This window comes from Caenorhabditis remanei, chromosome IV (genome assembly GCF_010183535.1).
Source record: "Caenorhabditis remanei strain PX506 chromosome IV, whole genome shotgun sequence".
NCBI classification, from domain to species: Eukaryota; Metazoa; Nematoda; class Chromadorea; order Rhabditida; family Rhabditidae; genus Caenorhabditis; species Caenorhabditis remanei.
In genome coordinates, this window is record NC_071331.1 from 8249866 (window position 1) to 8272873 (window position 23008).

The 23008-nt window shown below is 36.1% G+C and overlaps 4 protein-coding genes across 4 annotated transcripts; 2 read left to right on the top strand and 2 right to left on the bottom strand.

Moving 5' to 3' along the window:
* Nucleotides 1–1406: 1406 nt before the first annotated feature.
* Nucleotides 1407–6082, top strand: GCK72_012887 (uncharacterized protein; the record flags this gene model as incomplete). Its single annotated transcript, XM_053729469.1, has 10 exons — nt 1407–1581; nt 1710–1823; nt 2119–2561; nt 2614–2734; nt 2918–3086; nt 4576–4706; nt 4805–4890; nt 5230–5541; nt 5640–5761; nt 5956–6082. The coding sequence occupies 10 exons, from the start codon at nt 1407–1409 to the stop codon at nt 6080–6082; spliced, it is 1800 nt and encodes a 599-aa protein (XP_053584241.1).
* GCK72_012888 (uncharacterized protein) lies at nt 2093–2619 on the bottom strand (the record flags this gene model as incomplete). Its single annotated transcript, XM_053729470.1, has 2 exons — nt 2093–2481; nt 2586–2619. 2 exons carry the CDS (start codon nt 2617–2619, stop codon nt 2093–2095), a joined length of 423 nt encoding a protein of 140 aa, XP_053584242.1.
* A 3697-nt stretch (nt 6083–9779) lies between the features above and the next one.
* GCK72_012889 (uncharacterized protein) lies at nt 9780–12252 on the bottom strand (the record flags this gene model as incomplete). The annotated part of the gene is made up of 10 exons (XM_053729471.1): nt 9780–10050; nt 10177–10262; nt 10429–10515; nt 10673–10876; nt 10927–11005; nt 11100–11271; nt 11463–11653; nt 11767–11970; nt 12048–12196; nt 12247–12252. 10 exons carry the CDS (start codon nt 12250–12252, stop codon nt 9780–9782), a joined length of 1449 nt encoding a protein of 482 aa, XP_053584243.1.
* Nucleotides 12253–12884: 632 nt separating this feature from the next.
* On the top strand, nt 12885–22438 carry GCK72_012890 (uncharacterized protein; the record flags this gene model as incomplete). The annotated part of the gene is made up of 12 exons (XM_053729472.1): nt 12885–12959; nt 13111–13193; nt 15127–15192; nt 16100–16230; nt 16329–16414; nt 16748–17059; nt 19159–19280; nt 19431–19497; nt 20955–21158; nt 21398–21484; nt 21928–22013; nt 22168–22438. The coding sequence occupies 12 exons, from the start codon at nt 12885–12887 to the stop codon at nt 22436–22438; spliced, it is 1590 nt and encodes a 529-aa protein (XP_053584244.1).
* Between the last annotated feature and the right edge of the window lie 570 nt (nt 22439–23008).

The window sequence follows — 23008 nt, forward strand, 5'->3', positions numbered from 1 at the left end:
ACATGTGTTGTAATCTCTTGTTCCAACAATACCTGTTCACCTTCTCATAATAATTTCTCTCTTGAAACTCGATGACTCATCTTTCCCCTTTGCCTCTCAGGTGGTTTCTTGGCCCATTATTACAGCATCAAAATCTTGAAAAGAGGGGAGAACAATAGAAGCCATAGGGGACTGCCCAACGTCCTTTCTCGCCTTTTAAATCTTGTTCGTTTCGCCGCATTCTCTTCGTTTCAAGACCGCTAATAATCATTTTGGTGTCGTTCCTCTCTTAATTCTTGATTTGTATATTCATATGTGTGATTTGTTAACAAGAGTGATCAAATTTTCAAAAAATAGTAATTTGTACCACATTCCTGTTTCATATAGTCCTTATAATGTTTCTTACTTTTATTTGAACGTTTCGTAGGTTCAATTTTCTTCAAATTCCGATAGAGAGTGGTTGGCAAAGTTATTGACCGGTCCAGCTGGGTCTCTTCAACTCCTGCAATACCTAAACGGAACTAAAATTGTCTTCCGTTTCATGTCAGTCATAAGTTCCGGCTAGTGCTGATTGGGAGCTAAATATTCAAAATTACTATAGTGTTTGTGAATTTGTTCAACATAGTTACTGTACGAGTTATTACAGTAACAAACACACCGGAAATAGAGAAACTATTTCGAGACCAAGATAACCACTCAATCATCGTTTGCTCATTTGAACCGATTTGAAAGTTGATGACCGCGTAATAATAAAATTCTTCTGTGTTCTGAACCAGCAAAAGAAAATAAATACTTTTTTTGAGAGTAATATTCTCAAATTGTCATATTCCTTAAATACAACAATACGGGCTTCTATTTTTTTATCCAAGACTCACAAATTCATTTCGCCAATCGTTCAATTCTTCGTCATTGGAAAACCATCAACAAAATTTCTTGACCCATTCACACTTTTTCACACTATCCGCGCAACAGAAAACCCATAATGCTAAAAAAACCCATATAGAGAAGGTTGACAAAACATTTACTGTTTCTTAAAAATAATTTTAGAGGTTTTCTAATGGTCCGATAATAATCCCATAAGTAGGATAGTTAATAGTCCGTTGATTTAATGCGCAGATGAAGAAGCTATTGCTAGTTATCTGAAAAAGTATAGCAATCTTCTGAGAGTTTCAATTTTTTCTTCGTTTACTTCTTTTGTCGTCGATTACAGCATTCATGGAGTGTATAGAGAGAATGTTCACACAGTATAATGTTTTCTTCACGGTTTCAGTTTGACATTATCTTCATAATAAAACATTCCGATTAATGGCTGTTTCATATATCTTTGCTTTTTCCTGTTACAGTTACTCTTTAAAAAATGCCAATTTTCTCTTTTATCGTTGCTCAATCAACAATCTCAACCTATATACTTACCAACATTTCCAGAAATGCGAGAGAAACACCTACTCCAACCTCTCCTAATATTCATTCTCTCTACTGAAGTATCCACTCAACTATCTTGTCATCGAATACCAACTTCCTTCTGTTGTACGACAAGAATCAGAGATCAATGCCCGGAACAGTGTGCAACTGTTCAGTGTGGAACAGAGTTTATACATAATTGTGAGTTTGTTTTTTTTAATTTACTAACAAAATTTCTGTCGTGTTCTGTTTCATAACACTTTTGGAACGGCAATTTTTATGAGCGTTTACTTTTTTTCTGATATTTCAAATCCTCAATTTATTTCCAGTATTCTCAACGGACGGCTCTCGTAAACCAGCCTCTGTCCGTGGTGCTCATGATGGAAATGCGAATATTGGAGGCACTGGAAGTGGAGATTCACAGAGAGGATTCGGAGGTGTTGGTTAGTTTTTTTTCTATTATAGATATTAAACAAATGAAACGAAATATTTATATTGAATGAACACAATCATAAGAAACAGAAAATAATATTTAGGCGCATAGAAGTTAACAGCTTTGAATCCAGTCTGTTAAAGTTTGAGATTCAATTTTTAACAGTTTCAAATTCAAATAAAGATAACAAGTAATAGACAAACTTGATCACCCCAACGAATCCAAAATCAAATTAAATTGATGTGCTGATTCAGTTTTATCTAACCAACATTTAGCCTCTCATAACATAGCTTCCTTCATTTCAGACCCCGATTCAACTATAACATCATTCGAGAAACCGGACCAACCTGCTCCACCGACAAGAGTGGATGCCACGTGGACACCTAATTCAAATTCAAATTTGAACCTGAATCCAGGCTCAAATTCTGGAGATGCAAGAGTTGGAGGAGCCTCTAGATCCTCCTTTGAAACAACAACTCTCACTCCAGAAGTCTCTTCTACAACACTACCAACCACGTCATCTGGATTCCCCACTCTGATTCCATTCTCATCGGAATCCTGGTCTACAGTAACCCAAGCTCCACTTGCTCCAAGTATTGAATCTAGACCAGAACTACCTCCAACACCAAGTAGAATTCCATCTCCAACGGGACAGAACTCTGGGTTCACTGGAAGTTTTGGAGAACAACTTCCCGTGAGAATCCCTTCCCCAACTCCTGCCCCATTTAATCAAAGTCCAAGAAGAGATGTATGTTTCTGATTGATTTCTAACCGGTTTCAGTTGTTTCTTGTGTTTTCAGGGTCATCGTCGTCGGACAACACCCGATCCGAGAATTATCAGACCACCAGAGTCTCTCGTAGTCATTGGAGATTACGATGAAGATGAACCTCCATCGGAGAATGCAGTCGTTGACTCACCTCGTATGTTTTTTTATTTGGTTTCGTTTTGAGTGAACTCACACAAAAATTACTGAAATTATGAATAGGTTTCTGAGAAAATAGAATGAACTGAGGATTGCATTCTAGTAGATATGATTGCACTGAGGAGCTAGGCAGACACCAATGACAATACCTAAAACATATTTCCCCATTTCAAATTTCCAGAGCCACTCGCCCCATCACAACCATCATTCTTCTCTCAAACTCCTCCACCAACACCTCCTCCTGCTCCGTCAGTGATCAGTAACAGTGGAGATGTATTCGCAAGATCTCGGAAAGAAATCAGTGCGACTCCAGATTTCGAACAACAATCTGGAACAGCTGCCACGTTGAGGTAGGGAAGAAAATTATGAAGTTTCAGAGGGTGATCAAAAAATTAAAGCCGAGCGCACAGTCTCCCAGACTCCGAGTAAGAACTGCAAGGAAATTTTTGATCTACCCTCATGGAACGAAACATTTGAGAAATTAGCAGGTCTAAAACGTTATTACTTTAATTTTTAGCGTAAAGCTCAAGGTCAGAAGTAAGAAAATTTCAGTTTTGGAATTATTCTGAGAGCATTATCCAACCATTCAATCCAAAAAATCCTGGTTTCAGATACTTTTCAAGCCGAAAAGGCAATTTTTCGTTTTGATTTCGGAAAAATCTACGGGATTTGTTCATTTCTCAACAGTATCCAACGAATGTTAGCTCAAAACGTCCGCCGGAGATTTTTACACATTTCTGTAGGACGGTTTTTTAATTTACTCATTAGTTTTCGAGAAAATAACAAAAAATTGAAAGAAATTCGGAATTTGATCGATTTCTCGAAAACTAATGAGCTAATTGAAAAACCGTCCTACAGAAATGTGTACAAATCTCCGGAGCACGATTTGAGATATCATTCGTTGGATAATATTGAGAAATGAACAAATCCCATAGATTTTTCCGAAATCAAAATGAAAAATTGCCATTTCGACCTGAAATAATATATAAAACCAGGATTTTTTGGATTGAATGGTTGGATAATGCTCTCAGAATAATTCTAAAACTGAAATTTTCTTACTTCTGACCTTGAGCTTTACGCTAAAAATTAAAGTAATAACGTTTTAGACCTGCTAATTTCTCAAATTTTTCGTTTCATGAGGGTAGATCAAAAATTTCCTTGCAGTTCTTACTCGGAGTCTGGGAGACTGTGGAGCGTCAATTAAAATTCGCAGAATTGAAAAAATACAGAAAGATTTTCAGTCTAATCAGGTTCTTGAATCAGAAATGTTTTTTTTTAATTTTGAAAATAATTTGCGTATCCAGAGACTCATCAGTCCCCTCTTCTCTCCCCTCTTTATTCAACCATCTCCGTCGTTTCTCATCTCGAAGCTCCTCCCCCTCATTTGCTCATTCTCGAGCCCATCATCGATTGATTTGTCGTCTGACAACACCCGGAAGACTTTTATGTAATCGTCCGATGCCACGTCTTCATAGAAGTCGTTACGTGACTCCGCCCAAATATTGGAAGACGTCGGAGGTGCGGATGAAGAATCCGAGTGGAATGAGAATTCGAAAAAAGAATTTCGCGACGACGAGAATTCATATTACACCTTTTATGGGGGAACTAGCAAGGAAACGAAGGAAATTGGATAGGTTCGGAAGTGCACGAGCATGAATTCTGAAATAATGGGAATGAATTTGAGATGGTGGTGACCCAAGAATAATATAAATTACTGAAAATTCTGGAAAATAAAACTGCATGAAACAGGAAAACCAGTGGTGTACGGGGCATGTTGACTAACACTTTGCACTAACCTATCAATTAAAAACGGCACTTAATCACTTATTCCATTTTCAGTGGCTCATCTCATGAATGGAAAGTGTCTATAATTCCACGTGGACAGAACAACAAGCCGACAGGTGTCAATTCAATCCCTCCGTTCACTATTGATGGGAAGGCGGATGAGAGATTCAACAAGTTTTATAGAAGTGAGTTGGCAAATATGAAACGTGGTTGACTAGTTAATGCAATGATTTTTGAAAACTTAAGGGATGTTTAAAACATTAAAATTTATGGAATATTTCAGCCATCGACAGTGTAATCAATAAATTGGATTTGACAAATAGTGGAGACCAGAATACAAGAGAAAAGGAGCCACAGATTAGATTGGAGGTGAGTTTTATATTACTGCCGTTTCGAGTGGTGGTGAAATCATTTTGAAATAGTTATCAAGGTTTATTCCTCTTCTGCCGAAAAAATAGAATTGGGATTGTAACAGAAGGCTAAAATCTTATAGATGGGCTCTAATTTAGATAATGGACCAAAATTATCCAGGCGCCCCATATTTAAAAAAAAAAATTCTCAACCTGACCGTGTCACAGCTCTTTTTTTTCTAGCATGGTACAATCCTGCTAAAAATGGAAATAATCACAATATTCATTTTCAAAAGTACCTGAAATTTCCTCTTCCTATGTTATCATCATTTAAGAGTAGTCACATTTATTTTCTCAGGGAAACACGAAAGACCTCTCCGTCGAATCGTCCGCAGTCGTCATCGTTCCCCGTACAACCGTCGCTCCAGGTGTCACAAATAAAGTCAGTGTGATACCATTCCGTCCCTTACATTTCACAGCTCCGCCCAAGAATGGACCCCCAGGAGTGTCTCCTCCTCCGGCACCCGGAGGACAGTGTGGCGTTTCACCTGACTTCACACCGTGTGTTAGCAATGAAATCGCCAGTAAATCTCTGTTAGAGTGTTGTAAAAGGAAGAATCTACCAGCAGGATGTCAACAGTTGTGTCGATATGATATCACGCAGGCGGAGGTGAGTTTCAGTTTTAGAACTCTGATAATTTAGACATATCTGATTTAGCAGTTGATGAATTTTTGATCAACTTGGCAATATTTTTTAAAATCTTGCAGATCCGCGCAGCCATGGATCGTGGTCAATGTGGAATATTCAATGTTGCCCCATTCTTGGAATGTGCTTCCCAGGGAAAAGACAACTCCGAGTGTTGTCGACATCGTGGAATCGTTCAGAAGACGTGAGTTCTGGGAAAGAGATACCTTGGGCGAATTAAAATTTAAAAAGAGGAAGACCATAAACGGTCAGAGTGAAACAGTTGTTCACATATTAATTTTCGGAAAAACGACAAGATAAATTAATATTTTAAAGCTACCCCTAAAACCTTTAACGCTATTTTGAAACCGCAAATATATACACTCAACATATTCCCAGTGGCCCCCAATGTGAACAATTCTGTCGCCCCACTCAAGGATTATCAGCTCTCGGAGTTCAACATATCGTATGTGGAAATGCAGTTGGTGACATGCTCCATTGCCATCATTCTGGTGTTCGCATTTAAATTTCCATCCTTACTCGATTGATTTTTGTATATTCCACACTCTACTTGCCATATTCTTTTGTTCCTTTCTGTGATTCTAGTCATTTTACTTTTATCCTCGTTCTTTCCTTTTTTCATTTCAACTTGCTGATCTCTAATAACTATTTTATGAAAAGTTAATTTTTTGAAAACTTAAATAAATTTAATTTCATTAAGAATATGTCTTCGGGGTAGCACTTTTTCTAAGAATCTCAGTTTTTAGTCACAATTGTGAAGCAGAAGTTGGAGGTTGAGCAAATAGACGAAAGCATGGGGTTATTTAAAGAAACTTTAACTACGATATAGCTTTACCTTTTATAAATAGTCAATGATATGATTCGGATGAGAACCATGTACGGAAGTTATGAAACGTGTATGTTTTCTACTGTTCCAAGCTCAAATTTGTTTGTTCGTGGAATTATGTAAACTCTTGGCAAAATCGTTCATTTATATTTGTATTTTTAGTGCCAAAAAACGTGAAAATGATCAAAAAGCCATTCTAGGCCTGTGACACATTAACGAGTAGTTACTCGGCCCGTAGTAGGTCACGGATATAGAAAATGACGATATCTACATCTTGGTATATTTTTTATATGTCTCGGCCCTGTTTCTGAGTGAATTACAAAATATTCTGTATAAAATAAGGTATAGCAATGGAACTGAAGTTTTTTGGGAGTAACAGAAAATATTATCTTTCTCACAATCATATTAATGATGACGTGAACTTGACTACATTCCGTTGTGTGTCAGTAGTTTATTTGAATACGAGTTTTTTCAGTTCCCCTGAAATGATTCTCAGCGAAACAAATTTAGTGGATCAGTTAACTTTTTTTTTACAAAGTGTTCCGATTTGAAATGAAACGTACATATGTAGACAGGCAATAGACATGGAAGATGGAAATGTTCTCAAGTCTAATAGAGAAACCAGAATGAATTCTCATTCGATAGATTAGAATCTGATTTTTTTTAAACGAGGATTCAAACAATTGCACTGATTGATAATTATTGTTTTTGACTGATTGAAACAGAAATATATTTTTGACGTGGGAAATTCACGGATTTGGTTGAAAAACTTTCCGCATACTGAACAGATTCCAACGAGCAATGTAGTCAAAAAAATATACGTGCATAAAAATAGATTTTAAAATTCTTCACAAGATTGTTTATACGGAGACTGATAGTAATCAAATAACATTTCCAAGAAATATCATGGAACTTGAAACAGAATTGTAACTGCGGAAAATTGTTAAAATTTTGGTCATTAAAATGGTTGATCTCGAAGAAGATGTTTTGAATATCCAATTTACTAGTTTCTACAACTAATCAGTGATTCTCACTAGCTAAATTTTTTTCAAAGTGTTTTCGAAAAACAAGGATCGATATTATCTTATCTTTGAAATCTATTTATTTGTATTCTATCAGAAACTTGTAATCTAAAATGAATTTTCGAATGTTTATTTATTTATTTTTTTTCACGACAAAATGGCTATAAAAATTCACAGAAGACTTGAACATGTCCCTCACGAGACAGTTTCAAGTAAAAAAGAGGAAAAATCTATGTAATCAACAAATAAATAATGATGACATGGGGAAAGACAATTTGAAAGACTAAAACGGGGGCGAGCAATGTTATGGAGATGAGATCAATGGGAAATAAAGGAAGTAGGCAATTGGAGGCAGGGACAGAGAATAAATTAAGAAACTGTTCGTTTAAACAACAGGAAAGGAGGAAGAAATATTAGAACCGGGTTATAGAGGAATCAAGTAGAATAGCAAATTGAGAGGGGGAAAGAAAAGTATTTACATTGTAGGTTATGGCATTCCAATACGGAATGGTGAAAGAGAAAAAGTTATCAGATAGGGGGGAGAGATAGATAAGAGCCATGGGCCTTCTGGGAGAATCAGACAATCTGACAATGGTATTAAGGAAGGGGAAGTGAGATGCGCCAGCAATGAATTTGTAAAGTAGGAGTAATTGGGATTTGAGTCTGCGGTGTCTAATGGAGTGCATTGAGAGGAGTTCCAAGCGTTGCGAGTAAGAAGAGAAAGAGATGTTACAGCGCTGGAGCGTTATTCTAGAGTATACTCTAATGGTGGATTCAAGAAGTCTAGAGAGATGAGATGTGGGGGACAAACAGAAAATAACAGAACAATACTCAAGGATAGGAAGAACGTAAGTTTTAAAAAGGAATGAGTAGAAAGCTGGATTATTTACCTCTTCTTCATGCTTCCCGGAAAAATTATCTACCCAGTCTCTCAAATCTAATATCAAATAGTTGGATTTAACCAAATTTCTTGTCTTCAACTACAATCAGTGATGGAGCTATTCACAGGGTAGCAGGAAATACGAAAAGCTATTTTTATATATTTCACAAAATATTTTTTCGCTTGCTTTTCTGCTATCTTGTCAATCATAGTTGTCAAGGCCCGGGCAGGGCAAATTGACGCGAAGGTCAAATTTTTTGAAATTTTTTGAATTTTTTCGCAATTTGTTTTTAATGGATGGGACCAAATTTGGCTCAGTAAAACCACGAAATTTTCGGAATTTGATCGATTTCTCGAAAACTACTGACATGGAATGTACTCCGACTGCTCCCCCACAACTTGCGAGTTTATTGGCTCATTTGATAGATTCTGCGAAAAAAATGACCAGTCCAGGAGCTTTTCCGGTGACTGGACCTAATTTTCAAGATATTGAGATTTTTAGAAAAACAATTTTTGGAAAAAAAAATTTCAAATTTTTTTTCATTATTTTTTTTGTCCACAATGCAGCATGGAGAGCAAATAGGAAATACATGTAGTAGATACATAATGTCTTCAGCTACAAAAAACTAAAATTTAAACTAAAAAAAATTTTCGAAAATGTTTGAATTTTTCTAAAAACTGAAGGTCTCCAAAAAAAAACTTTTTTTTTATACCATGAAGGCGTGAGTTTTCAACTCAAAAAAAAAGAACAACTCATTTTGTGTATTTTTTTCAAAAAAAAATTAGGGGGGTACCCGCGATGAAAAAAGAAATACATTTTGTTGAAAATTTCGATTTTTCAATATTTTGATGGGTATAGAAAATATGTCAGTTGATCTGTTTTAGCTTTGAAAGTTATGTTTAATTGAAAAAAAACTAACAACCACGGACTTGTGAAACTTGTATCAAAAAGTTTTAGTGTTTTCTGATCAGCTTCCAATTCGAGGCAGAGACTCATAAATTACATTTATTTCAGATAGTGAAAATTTCAAACGTTTGCCACGTGCTTCAAACTTCAAATAAACGCTTTTTGTTTCACTAACATACTTAAAATAGATGAATTAACAAATTCGGTCACTTTAAACAAAAATTTTGAATTTTACGTTTTAATGAAAATTTCATGTGGTCCCCTCTTATGAAATTTTCAAAAAATATTAAAATTCAAAATTCTGCTGTTCAGAAACATTCTTTTCACTCAGAACGCTGGCTACGAACGATTATATCTCATGTTCTGAAGATGTTCCAATGGTCAGGAGGAATGAGAAAACTCATTGAAGATTTCAGAAAGTCATACGACGGACAGGTGATAATGTTTACAAGAAGTTTTTACAATAACACCATCAGTCAATATAATATTAGTCACTATTCAGTCGCAAATTTGAAAACTCTCAGAAACACTAAAAATGTTCATTTGATAAAAACAACGAAATTCCATTCAATAAACACTTTTATTACTATCACTCTCATTTCGAAATGTACAATTAAAGATGTCATGTCCAAATTCTTTATACTCTTCATACGGTATCTCTGCTATCTCTTCACAGTACAAAACCCGTTGATCGTAAACATATTTGATCTTTTTCAGTACATTCTCCTTCAGTTTTTCTGCGAATTTCGTTTCTTCCGGAACAATTGAAAAGTTTTTGTAATTTGGATCAGCAAGCCACCCAGATCCAAGGACATTCTTCTCAGTGGTACGGTAGTGCCTAGAAATTGAGAATGATTTCGAAGACGAATGGTTATGAAACATTGTATCCGTATTGAAAATTTTCTGAAACGGTTGTAACGTTTCATTTACAAAATCAGAATTTTAAATAATTTTAAGACCGTACCTGAGCAGCGCAACTTCACTTGTCACATACTCAGCTACTGTCCCCGAATACCTCTGGTACGCCCAGTGATAATACATTGCAGCTATCTGAAATTAATAGAATTCAAGAAGCAAAAATGAGAAATTAGAGTTGATGAAGTCAATGTTCTGAAACAGTAGATTAGAACTGAGTTTGAAAAGAATATCCAGTTTCATGCAGGTAATAACTGTCCTGGTTATTTATCTGTTTGTTCTATTCATTATGTAATTGTACCTTTTCTGGTCGATAAATCGTTTTGTAGGCACCCCAACTGACTGGAGAAGACACGTTGTATTTGAGGAATTCCATTTCGGAAATTATCTGGAAAACGGAAAGGTTGCCTATTATTTTTTCAGGCAGTGTTAATTAAAACTTTATGAAAAATAACGTTTTTTCAAGAAAAAAAGTGTTTCCCATATTTTTGAAAAAAAATAAACATTTTATGTCACATAGTTCTCTGAATGGTCTTTCCGCCCACCTGCTCATCACTTTCATATTTTTCCGGCAGTTTCTCCGTCTTCTGAATTCTTCGAATCGCAAATCCGACCTCAGCAACTGTATCATTATACCCACTCAATAAACGTCCAACTGATTTAATTTTATCATCGAAAATAACCAATCTCTCATCAATATCCACGTTTATAACCCATTTCGAATGATGTTTACTCCGTTGGTGACATTCCTGAAACGTCAGAGAAGTAGAAGAAGAGTAGAGGAAGACAATGACATTACATTAATCTGGAGGAGATGAAACTGCCAATCTATTGTTTTGTATTCTGATTGGATTACGGTCAACTCGATTTCTCTTGTTCTGAAAATATTTCAACTTTTTTCTGACAAGTGAGTTGAATTCTCTAAACAATACTAATCCCTTTCTTGAAACATTATTTCCCTTGTAATCTTACCTCAGATACTCATCAATAATCTTCCGACTGTACTCATTCATATTGAATACTGTAAAATAGAAGTACCGTACACCAATCAGTTTGTAATGTTCTATAAACTCTGCAACTTCTAACCACTTGCTCTCCGAGCCGTGAATCGGACCGACGCATACTGATACCTCGTGGATTGGCGCTGAAAAATGGAAAGTCGAGTTGGAGCTGAAGTGAAGAAGATTTAGTTTGAAGGTTGAAAATACATATAGAATTTTCAATACTCCTAAAATTCTTAAATTTTATTGAAGTTTCCCACAGTCGCCGGTTTCAAGTTTCGCATTTGAAACATGAAATTTCGACTCCTACAATTATGAATATATAAAATCTCACCCTCGAAAACTCTATAGACAAGTGGAATCGGTTCTTGTGGTATCTCTTCCGAATCAAAACTAATCGACATATGTTTCACACCAATTCTTCTCGGACATCTGATTACATTCATTGGGAAAAATATTGATTGATACGAGGAGCTGGAGATCTCTTCACGGAGGCAGTTGTAGTAGCGACAGTAGACTTTTTGGCTGAAAACAGACACCGTTTTACATGAAAAACTACTGAAATTTCTGTTATAGCATCTTTTCGAAATCTCAATGGAACAGGTTATTGTAGTCGATTTTGAAATCTACGTTCTTACCCATAACTTCTCTGTGAATTTGTTGTAATTGAAATATGATCCAAGTAGACGAAAGAAGACAAAAGTCGAATTTGTGATTCCAAAATATTGTCTCGTCGTGAGATATTATTTTGGATCCATTCCAGATGTAGATTCTCATTTGGGACAGTATCAGAATGTAATTGGTTCCAGGATTCAAACGGACATTGGAATGGAGTAATAGAACTGAAAATTGATTTTTATCTTTTAGTCGAAGAAAAAGTTTCGAGTGTGATTCTTAAAAACTCTTCTGTTTCACTCACCTCTGTTCTACAATGACTTCTGGATGCATACTAGTATATTTCATATTCCTGTTCCGACTACCCTTCCAATAACTATAAGTATTCAATGCAGCCAATCCCATAAAAAACAAAAGTAGCATACATTTAACACCGTTGCGATAACATGACATCTGAAAACAGACTGACAATTGATAATCGTACGAAATTACAGATTATTTACCATCATTATAAATATGCCGTCATTCCAATAGCGGAGAGTAGAAGATAATAGATGATCTTTAATATATGTCGTGTCAGAACAGGTGTGTCAGCAAAAGAAAATTCTCAATCTTGTCCAATCTTGGTGTTTCGAAAAGAACATTTTAGTCTGGATCGAATTTTTTCGTGTTCATTTATCTATCCGCCGGATCAATTGATGTTTCGTCTTTAGGAGAAAATTGAAATTTTTCGGAACGAATCGGTAATCCAGATCTAAGTGCTGTTGTTGCTGATGTTTCGCAAGAACGTTTCGAAATGTTTAATGTTTCAGAAGGACAACTTTTGGGGAGACAACTCTGGTTAACTTATTGGAATATTTCTCATCTCGTTTTCAATATATTGTTTTTCTGTGAACATCTTATCGATGATAACCATAAATTCATAGTCACCGGAGAAAATTTTTTAAAGATTTTCTAAAAATACATTAGCAACAACAGCACTTAGATCTGGATTACCGATTCGTTCCGAAAAATTTCAATTTTCTCCTAAAGACGAAACATCAATTGATCCGGCGGATAGATAAATGAACACACAAGATGTAGATATCGTCATTTCGAAATGACGTAATATTTAAAATGATATTTACAATATTTACAATATATGTCAATTAGTTTTGATTCGGAAGAGATACCTCAAGAACCGATTCCACTTGTCTATAGAGTTTTTGATGATAAGGTGTTTCGATTAGTAAACGAACTGTAGAATTCGAAATTTCATGTTTCAGATAAAGAACTTGAAACCGGCGACTGTGGGAAAATTTAATAAATGCGTTTCATTTTGTAGTTGAATTTTCACTTCGTATAAAGAATATTTGAAGTATTTTCAGAACAGGAGAAATCGAGTTGACCGTGATCCAATCAGAATACAAAACAATAGATTGGCAGTTTCACCTAATGCAACTCGATTAATGTAATTTTATTTTTTTTTACTTTACTATTTCCTTATTTACCAGTCGGTTCACGTCGCCTAACGGTGACTAAACCTCCTTCTCAACAACACCCTTCTGGGTGTTACAGTGAATTAGCCGGAAACGGACGACACGTTTGGATTCCTCTAGTTTTTCTGAATCCGATGATATCAAAAAATCCTTCACGTCGTCACTTTTTAGAAAACGGCGCATAACTCTTTATGACGTGGATCAATCCGAAAATGGACGACACGTTTGGATTCCTCTAGTTTTTCTGAATCCGATGATATCAAAAAATCCTTCACGTCGTCACTTTTTAGAAAACGGCGCATAACTTTTTATGATGTGGATCAATCCGAAAACGGACGACACGTTTGGATTCCTCTAGTTTTTCTGAATCCGATGATATCAAAAAATCCTTCACGTCGTCACTTTTTAGAAAACGGCGCATAACTCTTTATGACGTGGATCAATCCGAAAATGGACGACACGTTTGGATTCCTCTAGTTTTTCTGAATCCGATGATATCAAAAAATCCTTCACGTCGTCACTTTTTAGAAAACGGCGCATAACTCTTTATGACGTGGATCAATCCGAAAATGGACGACACGTTTGGATTCCTCTAGTTTTTCTGAATCCGATGATATCAAAAAATCCTTCACGTCGTCACTTTTTAGAAAACGGCGCATAACTTTTTATGATGTGGATCAATCCGAAAACGGACGACACGTTTGGATTCCTCTAGTTTTTCTGAATCCGATGATATCAAAAAATCCTTCACGTCGTCACTTTTTAGAAAACGGCGCATAACTCTTTATGACGTGGATCAATCCGAAAATGGACGACACGTTTGGATTCCTCTAGTTTTTCTGAATCCGATGATATCAAAAAATCCTTCACGTCGTCACTTTTTAGAAAACGGCGCATAACTTTTTATGACGTGGATCAATCCGAAAATGGACGACACGTTTGGATTCCTCTAGTTTTTCTGAATCCGATGATATCAAAAAATCCTTCACGTCGTCACTTTTTAGAAAACGGCGCATAACTTTTTATGACGTGGATCAATCCGAAAATGGACGACACGTTTGGATTCCTCTAGTTTTTCTGAATCCGATGATATCAAAAAATCCTTCACGTCGTCACTTTTTAGAAAACGGCGCATAACTTTTTATGACGTGGATCAATCCGAAAATGGACGACACGTTTGGATTCCTCTAGTTTTTCTGAATCCGATGATATCAAAAAATCCTTCACGTCGTCACTTTTTAGAAAACGGCGCATAACTCTTTATGACGTGGATCAATCCGAAAATGGACGACACGTTTGGATTCCTCTAGTTTTTTTGAATCCGATGATATCAAAAAATCCTTCACGTCGTCACTTTTTAGAAAATGGCCCATAACTTTTTATGACGTGGATCAATCCGAAAATGGACGACACGTTTGGATTCCTCTAGTTTTTCTGAATCCGATGATATCAAAAAATCCTTCACGTCGTCACTTTTTCGAAAACGGCGCATAACTTTTTATGACGTGGATCAATCCGAAAACGGACGACACGTTTGGATTCCTCTAGTTTTTCTGAATCCGATGATATCAAAAAATCCTTCACGTCGTCACTTTTTCGAAAACGGCGCATAACTTTTTATGACGTGGATCAATCCGAAAACGGACGGCACTGGCCACAAAGAGAAAAAAGTTAAAGTTACATTTAACCGCTTTTCTTTGGAGTTTGGAGTCGAACCAACTAACTGTAGTCAAGAAAACAATGAAAGTTGATTACCGCGTAATAACAACATTCTCCCGTTTTCTGAACCAGTGAAAACAAAATAAATAAATTTTTTGAGAGTAATATTCTCAAATTGTCATATTCCTTGCTCTTCCTATAAATTTTTTTGTTGAGATTTTCTCATGGTCTCAACTCCGAGTCCAGATCTCGGAAAGAAATCAGTGCGACTCCAGATTTCGAACAACAATCTGGAACAGCTGCCACGTTAAGGTAGGAGTCAAACTTAATGATGTTTCAGAAGGTGCTCAAAGAGTTAGAACCGCGAATCATGAGATTTTTTTCATTTTAAGAGAAATTCAAAGACCCCACTAAATAGCAGTCGAGACTGTAAAAAAATGTAATGCCTGAAACAGAACAGTAATGGACAAAAGTGGAATTGAAAACGAAAACCAAAAAGAATTTCAGTCTAATAAGGTTTTTGAAACCGAACTTTAATTTGGAACATTTTTGAAATAATTTTCGTACTTCTTGCAGATCAAAAATCAGCAGAATTGAAAAATTCAGAAAGGTTTTCAGTCTAATTAATTTTTGAATCAGAAAATGTTTTTCGGAAAATTTTGAAAATCATTTGCGTACCCAGAGACTCATAAGTCCCCTCATCTGTCCCCTCTTCATTCAACCATCTCCGTCGTTTCTCATCTCGAAGCTCCTCCCCCTCATTTGCTCATTCTCGAGCCCATCATCGATTGATTTGTCGTCTGACAACACCCGGAAGACTTTTATGTAATCGTCCGATGCCACGTCTTCATAGAAGTCGTTACGTGACTCCGCCAAAATATTGGAAGACGTCGGAGGTGCGGATGAAGAATCCGAGTGGGATGAGAATTCGAAAAAAGAATTTCGCGACGACGAGGATTCATATTACACCGTTTATGGGGGAACTCGCAAGGAAACGAAGGAAATTGGATAGGTTCGGAAGTGCACGAGCATGAATTCTGAAATATTGGGAATGAATTTGAGATGGTGGTGGAAAAAACTGAATAAAGTTTACTGAAAATTCTCGAGAATAAAACTGCATGAAACAGGAAAACCAATGGTGTACGGGGCATGTCGACTAACACTTTGCACTAACCTACCACTTACAACGGGGCACTTAATCACTTATTCAATCTTTCAGTGGCTCATCTCATGAATGGAAAGTGTCTATAATTCCACGTGGACAGAACAACAAGCCGACAGGTGTCAATTCAATCCCTCCGTTCACTATTGATGGGAAGGCGGATGAGAGATTCAACAAGTTTTATAGAAGTGAGTTGGCAAATATGAAACGTGGTTGACTAGTTAATGCAATGATTTTTGAAAACTTAAGGGATGTTTAAAACATTAAAATTTATGGAATATTTCAGCCATCGACAGTGTAATCAATAAATTGGATTTGACAAATAGTGGAGACCAGAAAGCAAGAGAAAAGGAGCCACAGATTAGATTGGAGGTGAGTTTTATATTACTGCCGTTTCGAGTGGTGGTGAACTGATTTTGAAATAGTTATCATGATTTATTCCTCTTTTGCCGAAAAAATAGAATTGGGATTGTAACAGAAGGCTAAAATCTTATAGATGGGCTCTAATTTAGATAATGGACCAAAATTATCCAGGCGCCCCATATTTAAAAAATTCTCAAGCTGACCGTCTCACAGCTCTTTTTTTTCTAGCATGGTACAATCCTGCTAAAAATGGAAATAATCACAACATTCATTTTCAAAAGTACCTGAAATTTCCTCTTCCTATGTTATCATCATCTCATGACCGACCAATCTTTTTCTCAGGGAAACACAAAAGACCTCTCGGTCGAATCGTCTGCAGTCGTCATCGTTCCCCGTACAACCGTCGCTCCAGGTGTCACAAATAAAGTCAGTGTGATACCATTCCGTCCCTTACATTTCACAGCTCCGCCCAAGAATGGACCCCCAGGAGTGTCTCCTCCTCCGGCACCCGGAGGACAGTGTGGCGTTGCACCTGACTTCACACCGTGTGTTAGCAATGAAATCGCCAGTAAATCTCTGTTAGAGTGCTGTAAGAGGAAGAATCTACCAGCAGGATGTCAACAGTTGTGTCGATATGATATCACGCAGGCGGAGGTGAGTTTTGGTTGAACGGTTTCTGTTTCGCATATTAGATAACCAGTCGGTTAACGCAGCCTAACGGCTGCTCAACCTCCTTCTCTACACCACCCTTCTGGGTGTTACAGCGCCTGCGGCGCTTCTTAAATGGTTCAAACTATCGAGGTCTCAGAATTTTCTCCTTCTCCTGGATCGTATTAATTTTTTTCACTTGTCGGTAGTTTTTGTTAGCTAAACAGCCCGTTCCGGTAGAGAGCAATTAAAACATCTCTGCTTTTCTGATACGATTTCGACAAATTTACTCGGTGACTTTTCTATCCTGAGGAAAAATGGATTTCAATATGAGCAGTTTTCAATTCACTAATCGAAACTGTATTCATTTTTTCTGCTTTATCTAACACTATTTCAAAAGAACAGGAACTTTTAACTCTCCTTTCTCCCTCCTCAAGAGGCGAGTCATCTTTCAAATATTAATGTCAAACTTCGGCGACAATGCTGTCTCCCTTCTCTGAATATGGCAGCCTGAGACCATGTTTTAACAAATCCTCATCCTAGAAATTATTACCTTTTGAAGGTAACTGATCAACGACAAAGTTACTTATTCACAAATCACCACCACTCTTTGAGTAGTGTTTTTTCATTCAATTTATTTCTATTAAGCTTCTGACTATTGCAACTTCTTTAATGATGGAGACATCCGAAGTCTCAGAATGAATGGTACTAAACACAGCAAATGACTTTTTTGGCTTCAGACTGAGAAAGCCTTACCAACTCTTTTACTGAAGCTTAGAAATTTGGAAATTGTCCTATTCACATCTTTAAAAAATTAACCTAAAGTACTACTTTTAAGTTTTTGACTGATCGGCAGCGATGCCGCCTCCCTCCCCAAAATTTTTCAAGATTGTTTCTCATATACACGGAAATCTTCTCTTCAGTCTGGTTTGATCTGAACTGTTCTGCTTTCTGATATTTTTTTTCTCTGAAAGACTTCAAAGCTATTCTACATATTTCTAAGTGTGAAAGTTAGACAGCCGGTAAAAATTGAGTACAGTCATGGCCATAAATCGAACAACTTTGACCGTTTTTCAGTTAAAATTGTCCAACTTTGAAAGGGTGTCAAGAAAAGAGACTCTATTCCAGTTTAGATGTCTTTTGAAAACTCGAACGTCCCTTAAAACACTTAAACGTCCTTTAAAACACTTAAACGTTCTTTGGGGTCCCAAAAATGCTCAGAAATGTTTAGACGTCCCAAAACCGTTTAGATGTCCCTTAAAATCCCAAAATTGTATTTAACCAATTAGTCGTTCAAAAAATATTTGGACGTCGCTTAAACTTTCAAAACCAAGAGCTTGCTGTGGCACCTGGAAGTAGTGATTGCCTAAAAACAAAAACGTCCTTGAATCTTGACATGATAATGGCTCAGCACCCGGGAAGTAGTGGATTCCTTAACACAGAGACATCAACCATCTAGCTTAAAGTTATGGAAAAAAGTGCAAGCAAGCATCAGTGTGTCTATGTTTTAAGGAAACCACGTCTAAACATTTCATGGAACTTTTAAACGTTTTTGGGACGTCTAAATGTTTTTTGGGACGTTTGAACACTTGAAAGGACGTCTTAACTTTTGGAAAAAATTTAGGGCATGACAGGGCGTTTAAGTGTTTTAAGGGACGTCTTAGTGTTTCATGGAACGTTCGAGTTTTTAAAGGATATCTAACCTTGAATAGAGCCAAAAAAATTGTTTTAAACCCACGCATTTTTCCTGACAATTTAAAGAAATGAATTTATTCGAAGAATGAAATGTTTCCATAACTATTTTTCCCGTGAACTCCTATTTACCTATTTCGAAAATTAAAGGCAATGAAAGGCTTGAAAACCACATTTTTTCACGTAGTGACCTGGTTTCGAACTATTCTAACTAAAAAAAAATGACGGGCATCATCCGGGGAAAATTTCCAAGCGATCTGTGTAAGTTTCATTAAAAACGGTTCAGTACAGAGGGCGCTAGAGTCGGCGACAGACGGACAGACAAACGGATCTGCTGAATATTATTAGTAAAGATTTACAATTTTCTGATTGAACAGTTGATGAATTTTACACTATTTTTTTGAAACTTTCAGATCCGCGCAGCCATGGATCGTGGTCAATGCGGAATATTCAATGTTGCTCCATTCTTGAAATGTGCTTCCCAGGGAAAAGACAATTCCGAGTGTTGTCGACATCGTGGAATCGTTCAGAAGACGTGAGTTGTGGGGAATTGACACCATAAATATTCCAAAAAACCGTTCGAAAATCTTTCGCGGACACACAGGAATCAATATTTTTAAGGCAACCCCGAAAATCTTTAACACTATTTCGAAACCGTAAATATGAACATCAATCTTATTTCCAGTGGCCCCCAATGTGAACAATTCTGTCGCCCCACTCAAGGATTATCAGCTCTCGGAGTTCAACATATTGTATGTGGAAATGCAGTTGGGGACATGCTCCATTGCCATCATTCTGGTGTTCGCATTTAAAATTCCATCATTATATCGATTGATTTTTGTATATTCCAGACTCTACTTGCCATATTCTTTTGTTCCTTTCTGTGATTCTAGTCATTCTACTTTTTCCCTCTTTCTTTCATTTCTTCTTTTCATGTTCTGATCTCTAATAACTATTTTATGAAAAGTTAATTTTTTTGTAAACTTAAATAAATTTATATTGATTAAGAGTGGATTGGTCCTTGGCGTAGCGCTCTTCCTGAGAATGCTAATTTTAGTAACAATTGTCAAACAGAAGTTTGACGCTGAGAAATTAGCCGAAAGTGTTCGGCTATGTATGTATTTTAAATAAAACCTTCATTTCTATTTCGCTTTATAGCTTTAGTCTTGCATGTGAAAAGAATGCTATGATTCGGATGAGTACCAATTACAAAAGTTGTGAAACATGTTTTTTTCTACTGTTACGATTCAAATTCTGTTCAAATTCGTTTGTCCGTTAATTAAGTTTAATTCTTGAACAAGTGTTAGCGTTGCGAAAAATAGCAGAGCATGTGTTTCAATTACAGTATTTATGGCGATATTGTACAGTTTATTTAACATTTTTTGCTACGTACAGTATAAATATTTATGTTTTGTATGAAGATTGCAATAATAATAACGGTATGGTTTGAATAAAGAAACATTATATTAAAAACGGTTTGAAAAAGTTTTCCCAATAACTTTACCGGAGTTGTCTCCCCAAAAATTATCCTTCTGAAACATGAAACATTTTGAAACGTTCTTGCTAAACATCACCACCAACACTTAGATCAGGATTAGCGATCCGTTCCGAAAAATATCAGTGCGCGTCGGTCCGATATATGGCTCGGAGAGCAAGTGGTTAGAAGTTGCAGAATTTATAGAACATTATAAACTGATTGGTGTACGGTACTTCTATTTTACAGTATTCAATATGAATGAGTACAGTCGGAAGATTATTGATGAGTATTTTTTTAAAAATTAAATTTATTGAGACTAAAATGAAACCATATAGATTCAAAAGACTAGAAACGATCCCTCACGAGACAGTTTCGAGTAGAAAATAGGGATGACATGATACACAGGAAACGGGGAATGAGAATAAATATAAAAAGGAGGGTAGACAGACAAGTTGGCAAGGGGGAAGAGATAACCGTAAGAAATTAAATGAGAAAAGAATAATATATCCGAGGTGAGAGAAGGGAAATAATGTTTCAAGAAGGGGATTAGTGTTGTTTAGAGAATTCAACTCACTTGTCAGAAAAAAGTTGAAATATTTTCAGAACGGGAGAAATCGAGTTGACCGTAATACAATCTGAATACAAAACAATTGATTGGCAGTTTCACCTCCTTCAGATTAATGTAATGTCATTGTCTTCCTCTACTCTTCTTCTACTTCTCTGACGTTTCAGGAATGTCACCAACGGAGTAAACATCATTCGAAATGGGTTATAAACGTGGATATTGATGAGAGATTGGTTATTTTGGATGATAAAATAAAATCAGTTGGAAGTTTACTGAGTGGGTATAATGATACAGTTGCTGAGGTCGGATTTGCGATTCGAAGAATTCAGAAGACGGAGAAACTGCCGGAAAAATATGAAAGTGATGAGCAGGTGGGTAAATCATTCACATGGAATGACGTCCGACTGGCTCCACGAAATTTGCAATTTTATTGGCTTATTTGATAAATTCAACAGAAAAAATTACAAATCAAAAAAACTATGTGACGATGAATGTTGATTTATTGTTTAAAAATGGGAAACAGTTTTTTTTCTGAAAAAAAAGTTTTGTTTCATGAAGTTTTTATAAACACTGCTTGGACCTTAAAATATGTTGTACTTAGATTTTTCAGATATTCTTCGAAATGGAATTCCTCAAATACAACGTGTCTTCTCCAATCACTTGGGGTGCCTACAAAACTATTTATCGACCAGAAAAGGTACAAAGTATGACCAATAAAGCAATCAGATAAAAAACGAGTACAGTTATTAGCAGAGCAATTTCGTTACAACTGCGCCCCGCCGCAAACGAGAGAGTATCGGCTAGAGACGCAGAGTTTTTTTCTGGCGCGAAACAGATTTTAACCATTTTTGATCTATTTTCATAAGTTTTAATTTAAAATCTTCCAATTTCCGAGAGAAATTTGTGCAAAAATAGATCAAAAATGGTTAAAATCTATGTTGCGCCTGAAAAAACTCTGCGTCTCTCACCGATACTCTCTCGTTTTCGATGGGGCGCAGTTGTAAGAAGGCGTGAGCTGCATATATTATCTGCATGAAACTGGATATAATTTCAAGTTTAGTTTTAATCAACTGTTTCAGAACATCCACCCAACTATTTTAATTTCTCGCTTTTGCTGTTTGACTCGCTTTTTATTTTCAGATATCAGCAATGTATTATCATTGGGCATATCAAAGGTATCCGGGGACAGTGGCTGAGTATGTGAAAAGTGAAGTTGCGCTGTTCAGGTAAGACCTTTATTGTATGAATTATTAAGAACTTTTGATCTCACAGTGTTAAGATTTCTAAGTGAAACATTACAACAGTTTCAGAAAACTTTCAATAGGCATACAATGTATCACAACCATTGCTTGGGATATAATCACCCTTTCCAATTTCCAGACACTACCGTACCACGGAGAAGAATATCCTTGGCGCTGGATGGCTGACTGATCCAAATTACAAAAACTTTTCGATTGTTCCGGAAGAGATGAAATTTGCAGAGAAACTGAAGGAGAATGTACTGAAAAAGATCAAATATGTATACGATCAACGGGTTTTGTACTGTGAGGAGATAGCAGAGATACCGTATGAAGAGTATAAAGAATTTGGACATGACATCTTTAATTGTACATTTCGAAATGAGACTGGTAGTAATAAAAATGTTGATTGAATGGAATTTTGTGATTTTTTTCAGATTAAATAATATTTTTAGTGTTTTTGAGAGTTTTCAAATTTGCGACTGAATAATGATCAATATTGTCATGTCGCACGTAAAATCACGTCTCCGATGCCACGTCCTCATACATATTTGTGGCGATATTGTACAGTTTATCAATCAATTTCTATTTCATACAGTACAGATATTTGCTTTATATGAAGAATGCAATAATAAAAACGGAATGTGTTCGAATAAACGTTCCACAATTGTATGTTTTGCTCGAAGCATAAAACTTTCAAAGTACGGGTAGACTTTGCTAAACCCAGCAACCCGGGAAAAAGAAAAGTTGGGAGCAACATATCAAAGTTTCATTCATTCCTCATTTATTAAAAGAGTTTGAAACTGTTTTTAACTATTTATAGAATATCAACTCACTGTCCGTCATTTTATTGATTTCTAACCTTGCTCAATTGAGTTTGTTAAAATTCGAATCTCTCTTTAAATGTTGAAACCATCAATTTATTAATGTTTCCTAAATAAAATATGTTTTGAGCAGCAATATCGTAAGTATTAATTTATGCA